At 40.7% G+C, this 12763-nt stretch overlaps 1 protein-coding gene across 4 annotated transcripts in view; it reads left to right on the top strand.

Annotated features, from left to right (window-relative positions):
* Positions 1–1004: 1004 nt before the first annotated feature.
* LOC107727128 (axin-1) overlaps positions 1005–12763 on the top strand; it is a 49068-nt gene continuing 37309 nt past the window's right edge. Inside the window, exons 1-3 of one of the 4 annotated variants that reach the window (XM_016536909.1) lie at positions 1006–1442; positions 2660–2769; positions 5560–6531. In XM_016536909.1, the coding sequence (XP_016392395.1) occupies positions 5654–6531 (878 nt within the window). In that variant the 5' untranslated portion in view covers positions 1006–1442; positions 2660–2769; positions 5560–5653. Of the gene's footprint in view, positions 1443–1968; positions 2198–2659; positions 2770–5559; positions 6532–12763 lie in introns of those variants that run through there. The other 3 variants (XM_016536911.1, XM_016536908.1, XM_016536910.1) reach the window with 3 other exon arrangements.

Here is a 12763-nt window from a genome sequence, read left to right as displayed (position 1 = left end):
AAATGTCTGTAAACTTGTCCTGGCCTTTTTAAAATACCACTGTGCCCCAAAAAATATTATTGATAAATGCTTATATAAAAATTACCATACACCGACGTGCATGTGATTCATTTTTTTTCTGATAATATTTCAGCAGTCAGTGTTTTCTCCGAGCTGTTTAGAGTCAGAACAAGTGATGCCAGATTTGTGAATGAATCACTGTTTTGATCTAATGCAGGGGTAGGCAAGTTCGGTCCTAAAGAGCCGCAGTCCTGCAGAGTTCAGCTACAACCCTAATCAGACACACCTGAACAAGCTAATCAATGTCTTCAGGATTACTAAGGCTATAGGAAGGTGAGTTTTGTTTTCAGGGGTGGAGCTGAACTCTGCAGGACTACGGCTCTCTAGGACCGAACTTGCCTACCCCTGACCTAATGGGTCAAACAGGTTCTACAAATTGTTTGTGATTCAGTTTGATTCATTAGGACAGTTTACTCATGCACTGAATCGCTTGCAGCGGTTTCTAACATCGCAAAAGTAATGGGATATTTTATAGGAGAAAAAACTAAACAAAAAGAGCACTAGATGAGGTAGATAGGAAACAAAACTTGAAAACGTCTTTTCAGCTCTTTTTTGCATCGACAGCTTGTGAACAGCAGGGAAAAAATTATTCATATCCATTTCTACCCAAAACACTATTAAAAAAAAGAGCATCAAAATATGGGCACACTTTTTTTTCACTGAGGAAAGGCTAGAAACACCCCTGGCAGAGCATTACCAGTGCATCTTCCAACAGTTTGTTTGTTTTCTTCCAGTGTAGATTATGTTTGTTTTTATATTATTGGGTATGCTTGTTTGGTTTAGACCATAAAGTGAAAAGTAAACAATATTATAAGCAGAACTAGTAGCAACTGGTGAACTGTATATGACACGCCAGGTCATGTGATGTCAACATGGCGGCGTCCGTGAGGGGGCGACCTGCTCAATGTAAAATAAAACATCATTTTTTCCAGAAGACTTCTAGCTTATCTCCTCATGCATATATCATTTTAATTATTCTCCTTGATGCGCTGTTCACCTCTAAACTAAACGTGTTTCTGAGCGCACCTTTACGGCGCAGTGAGTGCAAGTGAATTCGCGAAGGCGCTCTTCACACTCCAGGGTTTCCTCGCCTTCATCTTTTTTTCTTCTTCTCCAGGCGGCAGTGTGATTTCTGTCCATGCGCGGCGCTGCACATCTCTCTCTCTCTCTCACACACACACACACGCACGCACGCTCGCTCGCTCGCTCTCTCACTCGCACACGGGCACAGGAGTGTGAGAGACAGCCATGGAGAGGTGGAGAAGCGACTGTTTTCTTTGTTATTTTTAAACTCCGAGATCCGCATCGATGACACGATTCGCATCCCGCCGCATACAACGCTATTCCCGATGCGCTCGGAAACGGAAAGTAGGTTCTCACAGGTACAGTACGGCACACTTTTTTTTCCTCCTCCTGGCTTTGGGTGTAATGGGGGTTTTGCGGTAGCGGAGAGATGAAATGCATAGTCGCTTTTTCGCCGCTCGCGTCCCAATCCTCTGCGAGGTCGAGTGCGCGTTTGTAAAGCGTATTATCGGCGTGTTGGAGTGCGAAAATCAGTGTGTTGCAAAGTTGCACACTAGTCCCTGGGCTGCGGAAGGGCCTGGCTCTGTGTGTGTGTGTGTGTGTGTGTGTGTATGTGTATGGAGTTTGTTTCTTACTTTCCCCTCCCCCATCCGCTCCTGCTGCTGCTGCTGAGGCCGAGACATGAATGCGATGAATGTGGGGCTCACTTCAAAGCAGATCGTGAGGGCAGCAAAAGGGGTGTTGTAATGCCGTCAGCGAAGGAAAAACGCAGCGAACGCGATCCGTTTTTAGATGGCCGCGTTTTTCCCCGTGCGTAAGTGGGATGATCGGATATTTTGGCGTTTGTAGCGGTTAAAGATGGCTAGCGTGCGGCCTCTGTGTGTGTGTGTGTGTGTGTGTGTGTGTGTGTGTGTGTGTGTGTATGGAGTTTGTTTCTTACTTTCCCCTCCCCCATCCGCTCCTGCTGCTGAGGCCGAGACATGAATGCGATGAATGTGAGGCTCACTTCAAAGCAGAAATCGCGAGGGCAGCGAAAGGGGTGTTGTAATGTCGTCAGCGAAGGAAAAACGCAGCGAGCGCGAGCCGTTTTTAGATGGCCGCTTTTTTCCCGTGCGTAAGTGGGATGATCGGATATATTGGCGTTTGTAGTGGTTAAAGATGGCTGTGACAACGTGTTCTCACACTAGTTGAGTCGGATCAGCAGAACAAGCTCGGTACAAACGTTGGCTAGGGCACTCAAAGATGGTGAAAGTGTTTTTGACAGTCTATGCTCACTTGTTTGGGAAGGTCTCGCGCCGCACGTACTTCCTCTCCTCGCGCGTTGCGTTCTTTGATGCGGTTGATGGTCGCTCTATTTATGTTTCTAACTTATCGCGGCTTGTTTTGCTTTGTAGCTAGTTAGTAGCCTCCTCGGGTTAACCCCTGTGGCGTTTTGTTTTTAAATAACAGCGTTAGTGCGCGTAAAATGTTTATAAATTCGCGTCTTGTGCTGGATTAGCCTGCTAGCTCATCGCCATTGAAGTTCGCGCTGTTCAAGTTATTGACTGGGAAAGCTCAAGGTTTCTTTCCTCCTTAGGTCGCTTATCAAGAACATCAGACGAAATCTAGTTGGCAGGCACTCACAGGTTTTAAGGTCGGAACTTGAAAGTGTTGGATTTATGGTTAGTGTCGTAAAGCGTGTCACAGGTAAGTTCAAGAGTGTTTGTGCCATGATGGCTGCCCTTTTTTGCTATCTTTGCTTTAAGATAGATGCCTGAGGCCACTGGAAGTTTGATGGGGTTGAAGAGCACTGCAGTGTTTAATTAAACCTGTATTGCACGGGTTTTAAATGGCCCAAAAGGTTTACTGAGCCATTATTGCGATGTAACTGAAAATGTTCAGTTCTTGTGTGGTAACACTTATTTTACAGTGTCCTTGTCACATGTTACATTTACTAACCGTAAGTTGCAAGCATCTAACTCTATAGTAAATATAGTAAATACATGTTGTTTAATATTATTATACAATTATAATAACAATTAACTATGCATAATTACATGCAAGTAACCCTAAACCAAGCCCTAATCCTGATCATATAGTAAGTAGTACATGCAGTTAATTAATATTACTCAGTACTTAAATGTAGGGCTGAACTATTTTGGAAAATGTAATTGCAATTTTTTTTACCAATATTGCGATTGCAATTTAATATGCAATTATTTTTTAAAGCTGTTTATGTTCTGTATTATTCAACAAAGACAAGCTATAAATCATTGTATAGTATGACCATTGACCAACACACTATTAGATAGATTAAACATAAATGTTCTTTTCTGTAGGCCAGGCCTATATGTTATGATGAAATTAGGTGATGCATGAATTGATATGAATTACATTTTTATTTAACAACTACAATCACAGTACATTGACTGATTTGTTGAACTTCCAACCTTGTAAGCATGTAATAATTATGACAACATAAAGCACTGACAAATAAGCCTGATGTAAACATTAATATGACAGTCAGTAACAAATCACACAAACTAAAGTAGACTGCAGAAATATAAAAACAAGTCTGTTGCTTTACCACACTACTTTAGGTCATTCAAATTCAATGTAATAAACATATGTAAACACGTGGACTGCACTAAACACTGTTAACTTTAGACCATGCAGTGGTTCTCAAACTTTTTTGGTCGCGCCCCCCCTTTAAACCTATAAAAAAATCTGCTCCCCCCCCCTTCCCGAATCCCCATCCCACCTCACACTACCAAATAATTTCACTAAACATTATGAAAAATTAATGCTTTTTTAATTTAAAAAACCTACAGGGAAAAAAACACCTGCATCACTTGAAACATTGAAAAATAGCATAGAGAGAATAACTTATTATTATTCTCTCTCTGTTATTTATTTATTTTTTGTGGGTTTCATGCTGTCCGCTAAGGCATAGGACACACACAGGCTTTCCTCCTCACCAACGACATTAAACACCGTGTCTACACCGGACGCGAGCGGCAAAATACAGTAGAACCGTTATAATCAGTGACGCTGTGTACACTGGATGCGATGCGACAAAACCCGACATTAAACTGATGCCTTGTTCTATTAATGACTTACTGACACGTTAAAAGTTAAAATGATTTGCAATGGTCTCTATGTCGCGTCCGCGTCAACTGAGCGCGACTAAGCATTTATCAATAATATTTATGGGGCATAGTGGTATTTTAAAAAGGCCAGGACAAGTTTACAGACATTTCCTTTAATCCTAAAGCAAAGCGTTGCGGTTCGACGCGTCAACTGAAGCCGAGAGCAAGATATGCCTCGTCATATTTTCTGCATTTAGCATTTGAATGACCAGAACCTGCCATGGGTCTGTGCGACTTCATCTATGGCTTTTCTCTTCCCTTTCACAAACCGATCCATCTCCCATTCTAAGTTATGTCCTTTGGCTGTTTACTGTTTTATTTCTTTTCTTTTTCTGCTGATGGCCCGCGCTCGACTTGAAGCAACGCAGCTTAGACCGATGGGTGTGTGTCATCAAAGTACTGCGAGAGCTATAAGAGAGCACCGATCGATCTTCAAGTCGAACACACCTCTTTACTCTCGTGTGTCACGTGACTGAGTGTAATCGCAGCCTCTGCAATTGAAAAATTGCGTTTTTTCATATCGCGATATTATCGCAAATGCAATTAATCGTTCAGCCCTACTTAAATATATAATTAGCCTACACTGTAACAAGGACACCTTAAAATAAAGTGTAACCAAATAAACTAACCTCCTTTACTTGTCTAATCTTTTAATGCTATCCACCTTTTTCTTGTCATAAAAATGGGCGCAGCCATTTGTAAATTCTATGGGTCTGGCTTCCGGTCTCATCTGCATCCACACCCTCCAGCTATTTTTAGCTGTACAAAACTGTTCGTTTTTCTGCTTGATATTGAAAATTGGTGTGTCTTATCATATTATTTTAGTATTATCTTATTTATGAACACACTGGTTTGTAGTGCAATGTGTTCTACCGTTTACTGCACGTTGTTATTCTCCTCGTTATTTAACTATAGCAGGTAATGAACCGGAAGTCTCACCCATAGGCTTACTTCCTCGTTGAAGAAAAAGGTGGATATGCAGTGCACGGAATTTATGTTGGGAATACGCTTGTTTTGCTTCTTGTGACAAATGGTGATACAAAAATGATTGTTTTGCTTGATACATCTGCTACAGTATGTCATAGTAAAATCCAGTATACTGAGAAAACACTATGATATAAGATCAATTTGAGTTATTGGTCACACTCTGTTGTCCTCTTTGTAATGCTATTCTCTTATTATGGATATGTGTGTATGAAATGTTACACCCACATTCAGGTAGAAGTCTTTGCATCAGTTATTTGGTTCTTGAACATATTAGCACTATTTTACACATTGTTTTTACGCTGATCGTGTCGAGCGTTTTGAATGGTTTTTCCCATGCCGCTCTCTTTCTCTTCTCTTATAGGAGGAATTATTTCGCAGTGGCATTATTAGAAGTCTGGATATAAACTTTCTGCCTTGTGGGCTGTACTGGAACAGGGTGCAGGGACACTGTGAGCATGAGCGTAAACGAGACGGCCTGTTATCTTCCAGACGTGGGCGGCAGCTTCACTGAGGATGCCCCCAGACCCCCGGTCCCCGGGGAGGAGGGCGATCTGGTGTCCAGCGATGGACGGCAATACGGCCACAGCTTTTACTCATCTAAGAGCGAGAGCCTCAAGAACGAGACCTCCATAGCTACTCCCAGAAGACCTGACCTGGACCTGGGCTACGAGCCCGAGGGTAGCGCTTCCCCGACGCCACCCTACCTGAAGTGGGCGGAGTCCTTGCACTCGCTTTTAGACGACCAAGATGGCATCCACTTGTTCAGGACTTTCCTCAGACAGGAGGAGTGCGCCGACTTGCTGGACTTCTGGTTCGCCTGCAGCGGCTTCCGCAAGCAGGAGGCCAACGAAGGCAACGAGAAGATGCTGAAGCTCGCCAAAGCCATTTACAAAAAGTACATCTTGGATAACAACGGAATTGTGTCCCGGCAGATCAAACCGGCCACCAAGAGCTTCATCAAGGACTGCGTGATGAAACTTCACATCGATCCCGCCATGTTCGACCAGGCGCAAACCGAAATTCAGACTATGATGGAAGAAAACACCTACCCTTTGTTTTTAAAGTCCGACATATACTTGGAATACACCAGAACGGGCGGAGAGAGTCCCAAACTGTTCAGCGACCAGAGCTTGGTGTCGGGCAACGGCAAAGCCCTGCCGGGCTACCTGCCAACTCTGAACGAAGACGAGGAATGGCGGTGCGACCAGGAACAGGAGCAGAACCACGAAAGCGACCCCACTCCCAGCAACAGGCTGACCCAGAAGCTGCTCATGGAAACCGTGCCTCAGCGGGTGGCCAGCACTAAGAGATATCAGGACAACCGTGAGTACAGGTAAATCCCTGCAGCTTTGAAAAGCTTCTCTCCCTTCTTCCATCCCCCTTCCCCCCTCGCGGTGCAGAAGAAAAAGATGAAAAGGGAATCTGAGTTAAGCACAGCCTTCCACAGGAGATGAGAGGAATGCAGTATAGGCAGAAACCTCTAAGTAGCTGCGACTGAGGTAGCAAGACAGATAGTGGGTCGCAGCGTTGTCTTTGCCTACTGCGAGTTGGTGCAAGTGGGTACTCTTTGTGTTCTCCATGCAGGTGTCTCTTGAATGGTAGGCTTTGCAGCAGAATAAAGGTTTCTTCAGGAGAACCACAACATGGATTCTCTTTAGAATGTGCACAAAGGAAGAAACTGCATTGAATATTTTGTGAGAAGGAAAGAATGCGCACGCTCCAAAAAAGTTTGGCGGTATAGATTGAACGGATGCGCTCAGGGACGTTTTACGTATCTGATCTAATGCACTTTGAAGCCCACAGCTGTGTATAGATTTGGTTTGTATATGAATGTGTTCAGATCTCTATCTCTCATACCACCCATGGTTTGCGCGCCGAGCGAGCGTATTGGAATGTATGCTTCAGGTATTGTACTTTGTAATGAATTTTTTGTGCTCAGACATTCCCGAGGCATTCCTCGCTACTGGTTGTGATGGCCTGTTGTGCCCTTTTAGCGTCTTTCTCGTTTGTATCGTACATCGTACCGACATCGTTTAATCTGGAGAGACGTGGTATTTAAGCCGTGCTGTGAAATTTAAAGCAAATCACTTGATGCATCATAGCCTCTAGTCCCTCCATATGAGCAAAATGGGATTTAGAGATGTGACTGCTAAATGCTTTAATCCTTGTCCTGCTGGAATAGAAAGCTGTGCATGTGGGCCTTTGAACAGCCTCTGCTGAAGATTACTACGCTTTCTATCCTAGATTTAAAAGCAAATATCGACAGGTGCTTTCACAATGACATATCAAAGCAATAAAGCCACTCCAGGTATGAGGCGTTCATACGCTTTTACCGTGGTAAGGTCACTTTTTACTTTTACATGCACTGTTATATTCAAGCTACAGCAGCTTTTTGTGCAGTGAAGCTGCAAGCTTTATTTGTCTCACATATACATTACGCAGTGTATAATCGAATATGTGAAGGGTTAAATGCATGTTGCCTCATCTGTCAAATTTTCTGTCTTTTTTAGTCTAATTTAATAGTCTACTTATAAATCATTTAATCACCCTCATATCATTCCAAATATGACTTTCTTCTGTGGAACTCAAAAGAAGATATTTTGAGATGTTTCAGTGTTCTTGTCCATACAATGTAAGCCAATGTTAACCAAATCATTTGGTTAAACAAAATCTTCTTTTGTGATCTGTAGAAGAAAGTAAGTGACACAGGTTTTGAATGACGTTATGGTGAGTAAATGATGACAGAATCTTCATTTTTTCGCTGAACCATGCCTTAGAAAAACTGGATTGGTGTGATTTTTAGGTGTGTGAACTTTTAATGTGTGTGTAAATGACCCTCGTCATTCACAACAATATTCGAAGGTCCTGTGATTTATTTATTTTTTTCCCCAGTTAATTTACTAAGAATTAATTAGAAATAAATATTTTTTTACTCTCAATTCTACCTGCTAAAAATTTTTTAGAACTTGGCATAACTATAAAAATGCACATTCATTTCCTAAAAAAATACATTACATTACTTTTCGATGTCTAAAAATCACCCTTTTTTTTAAGACCATGGGACCTTTGATTCCTCATTTGAAGAAATATCCTGAAGTGAATTAAATAAGACATCTTGATTGAGATGTTTTGGTTTGTTAATGGTTGTTTTTTCCTGTTTTAAATTGTAAGTCATCTGCAGCCCCTCTTAGATGTTTGTTGAGGCCACCAAAAACACTGGTGTAAATGCATTTACTTTGAACAGCCTATTACTTTTATAAAACTTTGGCTAAAAGAATATCAATAGTTTGTCAATAATCACAAATCAGAAGAAACAATTAGTCTGTTGACAGTTTACAGCTGTGATGCATATTAATTTCAAATGGCATTTTAACAGCAACTTTGAATGCAGGTCGTCCAATCAGAATCTGAACTATCATTTTCTTCACAGACAGGCATCTGAGATCGGCTCGGTTTGAGAAAGGGGAAAACATTTAACGAGATAAAAACAAAAGCACCGGGTGGATTTTTATCATTATAGGGTGGTTGTGTACACACACTGCCAACACACATTTCAGTTCAAACAACTTGTAAAAGTGCATGTAGCATCCTATGACCCCTTTAATGTGAATTTCTATATTAGTACATGTTTTTCCTCTCTCTGCACTAAAGCTTGAATTCTAAGCGGGCATGAAGGAGCAGGAGGAGGATTTACACAGCCTGATTTAGCCTCTGTAAAATGCTCAAGCATACATTGTGCTCCGCTGCTCTGATGTGCTCAACTGCGCTGTGTTCACTGCTGGCACTCCTCCCGCAGAGTGATTGAAAATTGCGGAAATCTACCCCTAGAAGTTGACCCAGTTTTCTCTCAACTGTCTGAGACAAACCTTGACATCTGTTGATGGTGCTGTAACCCTGTTCTGTCCAAAACCTCAGCGCTTTAGATGTTCAGGTGAGGTATAAAGATGAGAAACATCCCCAGGAGTGTTCTGAAAGGAAATGCGCCTCTCTTTGAGATTGTTTTGCAGCATCTTCTTCCTTTCCTCCTTTTGACTTGCATCTTCTCCCAACAGTTTATGTTTAGCATGCGGAGGGCTTTGCGTAGCATGTTAATTTTTGAATGTTGTTAAAGGGTACTTCTTTTAACAAGCTTTAACATGACAAAACGAAAGACTCGATGACAGATTGATATTGTTAAACCGCAGAAACACCCTCCACTCTCCACCCAGCTCAATGTATGTTCCATTGCCTCTGGACCTGATGTGTTTTTAATTAGCGGGAGCAATGCATTTGTGAGGCTGTGTTCAAATAAGTTTTTCATTAGGCCTACATGAAGTATTTGGCTGGAATTACAGAAAGACATCACATTTATTTTTTAAATAGCCTTTTAGGTAAATGTTATTTTTTAAATAGCCTTTTAGTTTTATGCATGTCAATTTTGCAGGAGTCATATGTCTTTGATTTGCCGGCAGAAAAAAGGAAGTGAGGGAATTCAGAAGTTTCTCAGTATGGAAATGTACTGACAGTTAGTTTGGTAAGAAAGCCACAGCGACTGTCTATAATGTGTATCGTTAAGTCTAGAAATAAATCCTAGGCTTTACCAAGAGCGGTGGTCAAAATATAAATCTAATGCTAGAAGAGGAATTTGTTCCAGCAGGAATAAGTATGAAAATAGTTTTTTGTTTTCTTTTCCCTCTGTGCTTATGTTTTGATCTCTTGAACTGAAGTAGGAATCAATGCACAATATATATGTGCCTTATTCATTATCGGCTGTTTTTTTGTCAATTTTTGGCATATTAACCTGAAATATATATTGGCCTGTATCTGGTATTTAATTGTACATGTTCATTTTCCCTATTTTTACATTTAGATGATGTTTGCGGTGACTAAAAGTTAAACTCTAATACTCATAAGGAAATTATTATTAATACTCAGATCTCAGATTTTTATACTGCATGTTGTTAAATCCCCTGGAGCTTTTCAAACTAATATAGAATTGCAATGTCACCCATCTTTTGCTTACAGTCTTACTTATCCATTCAATAGTTTGGGGTCCGTAAGATATTTTTTAGAGAAGTAACTTATGCTCACCAAAGCTTGCATGTTTTTAAATCACAAAATACAGTAAAAAGAATAATATTTTCAAATTATTAAAATTTAAAACAACTGTTTTCTGTGTTAATATATTGTAACATGTAATTTATTCCTGTGATGGCCAAGCTGAATATCTGCATCATTATGCCTACTCCAGTCTTCAGTGTCATATGATCCTTCAAAAATCATTTTAATATGCTCATTTAGTGCTCATGAAACATTTCTTATTATGTTAAAAACAGCTTAACATTTTAGCAGAAACTGATTTTCGGGATTCTGTGATGAATAGAAAGATCAAAAGAACAGCATTTATTTGAAATATAAGTCTTTTATAACATTATTTTGTCTTGACTGTCACTTTTGATCAATTTAACGCATCCTTCCTGAATAAAAGTATTAATTTCTTTGGAAAAAATCTTGTCAACCCACATTTTTTGAACTATAAGAAAATGATTACTGGCTTATTAGTGTTGTTCAGAATTGTAGTATCGGTGCAATCCTAATAGTACATCTAATTGTCTAAATGTTCTCTTATTAGGATTAATATGACCGTCATAGCTAAAGTTCTTGTTAATTTGTTGTGTTGAGGCTGATTTTACTCTGTCTAGATCTAGTATCAAGATAAAATGGTAAAGTGGAATGTCAAGACCTCTCCACACTGTGTTGATGTTTTTATGTGAGCATGAAGTATGGATTTCTTTGTATGTTGAGAGGGAAATTGCAACTAATATATGTTGAGTATGACAATATGATACAATAAGGCATGATATGACAGGCGTTCAGTAGCCGGTCAGTGATTTCTCTTTGATTTGTGTGACGCGTGGCTCTATTATTATTATTATTATTATTAAAGTGTAATCTGAATCTCTTTTACCTGTGCTCTGGAGCGCAGAGCTGCCTTTGAGGGTTTAATCTGTAGGAGTCTGGAGTCAGCTGTGATCACATGTAAAATGGGATGACAAAGAGCTCATAATTATTCTGAATGTGGGGAGGTGCACAAATCTCAGGCACAGCAATGTAACCTGCATCTAGGTAATGGCTCCTTTCAAATGTGCATCATGCTTTTGTCCCAGTGGAGTTGCTTTGGATGCAAGGATTTTTAAGTGGTAATGGGCTGCAAGGGGAGCCAGTTAAATCCTAACGTGCCTGTGCTTTTTATTTCTTATTCTAGCGAGGGCTTGCTTTCGTTTTTTTTCACAGGAGATGTCACAGTAATTAATGTGTTCGCTCAGTTGGATGTTGGCATGTGTATGTTATTGGGGGGAAGAGCAGCAGATCGATTCGTTTTGAATCGCAGTAATGATTCAGAGATTCCAAATGCCCCCTGCCTGTTTTGGAGCCTTTGTTTTGTGAAGAATCAAATGGAATGGGGAATGCTGGGCATGTGGAGACAGCTGCTGAAGGCTCGGGATCGTCTCTGAAGGCTTTTGGGTATCTCTTATACGGTGAATATTGACATGGCTGCTTCTTGAATCATTAGAAGACCGTGGATGGGTTGAGAGCGAGGGATAATCACTGGAGACTGCAGAGAGCCTGGGTCTCTCTCTCTCGTGCTCTCTCTCTTTTCTCCCCCCTCCTCTCTCATATTCTCTATTTTTCTCCTTCTATCTGCCTCTGTCTGTTTCTTTCTGTCCCTCTGCTTAGGCTGGTCATAAAGAGATGTTTCTGTCTCGGTTTGTGAGAGGTTCAAGCAGTGCCTAGCTTGTTCCCAAGTGCCACACAATAAACAAGCCTCGTATAAACAGTGAGAAAATACCATATTTTGAAATCATACTTAAAAACACTTCCTGCTCCTTTTGTAGTCACTCAAAAATTACACGCGTGCAGTAATGAATAACTGTAGAAGCATTTCAATTTGTGTCATACCTGTTCTTCCAGGAAGAAATCCGTATCGCAAGGTTGACTGCTTTTTTACGTTGCTCTTGTTTTCATCTCTGCACTGTAAAAAATGACTGTGAATTTAACGGTAAAAGACTAAAAATGCTACAGTAAAAACCTGTTAAATGGTTAACGGTAAATTCCCCTACTATATACGGTGAAAAACTGTATTGGACATTACATGTATTGGACATTAATTTTTTGCTACCGTATTTTTTACGGTAAAATTCCGGCAACCACAGCTGCCGGTTTTTTACCGGAAATTTTACGGAAATTTTTTTTACAGTGTGTGTCATGCTCATATTAGCCATCCTGGATTCTGTTACATGCCTCAGTTGGCATGATGTATGTTAGCTGGGTAAAGCCCAATTTATACTTCTGTGTCGAACCTACGCCGTAGCCTACGCATAGACGCACACCCTACGCCGTAGCCTGACGTGCACCTCTACAAAAATCTAACAGCACGTCAATTCTACGCGGACCGCAAGCGCTGTGATTGGTCTGCTAGAACCCCTCCCTTCGTATATACTTGAGTTTTGTGTGTTTATGTGCACTTTAATATATTTTAATGTTACACCTCCTTATATAAAATAAATCAAAGCAAAGAACAAGTG

This window comes from Sinocyclocheilus rhinocerous, unplaced genomic scaffold, assembly GCF_001515625.1.
Source record: "Sinocyclocheilus rhinocerous isolate Xijiao unplaced genomic scaffold, SAMN03320098_v1.1 scaffold3015, whole genome shotgun sequence".
Taxonomy (NCBI): Eukaryota; Metazoa; Chordata; class Actinopteri; order Cypriniformes; family Cyprinidae; genus Sinocyclocheilus; species Sinocyclocheilus rhinocerous.
Note: the sequence above shows the minus strand (reverse complement) of the source record. Positions and strands in the feature narration are given on the sequence as shown.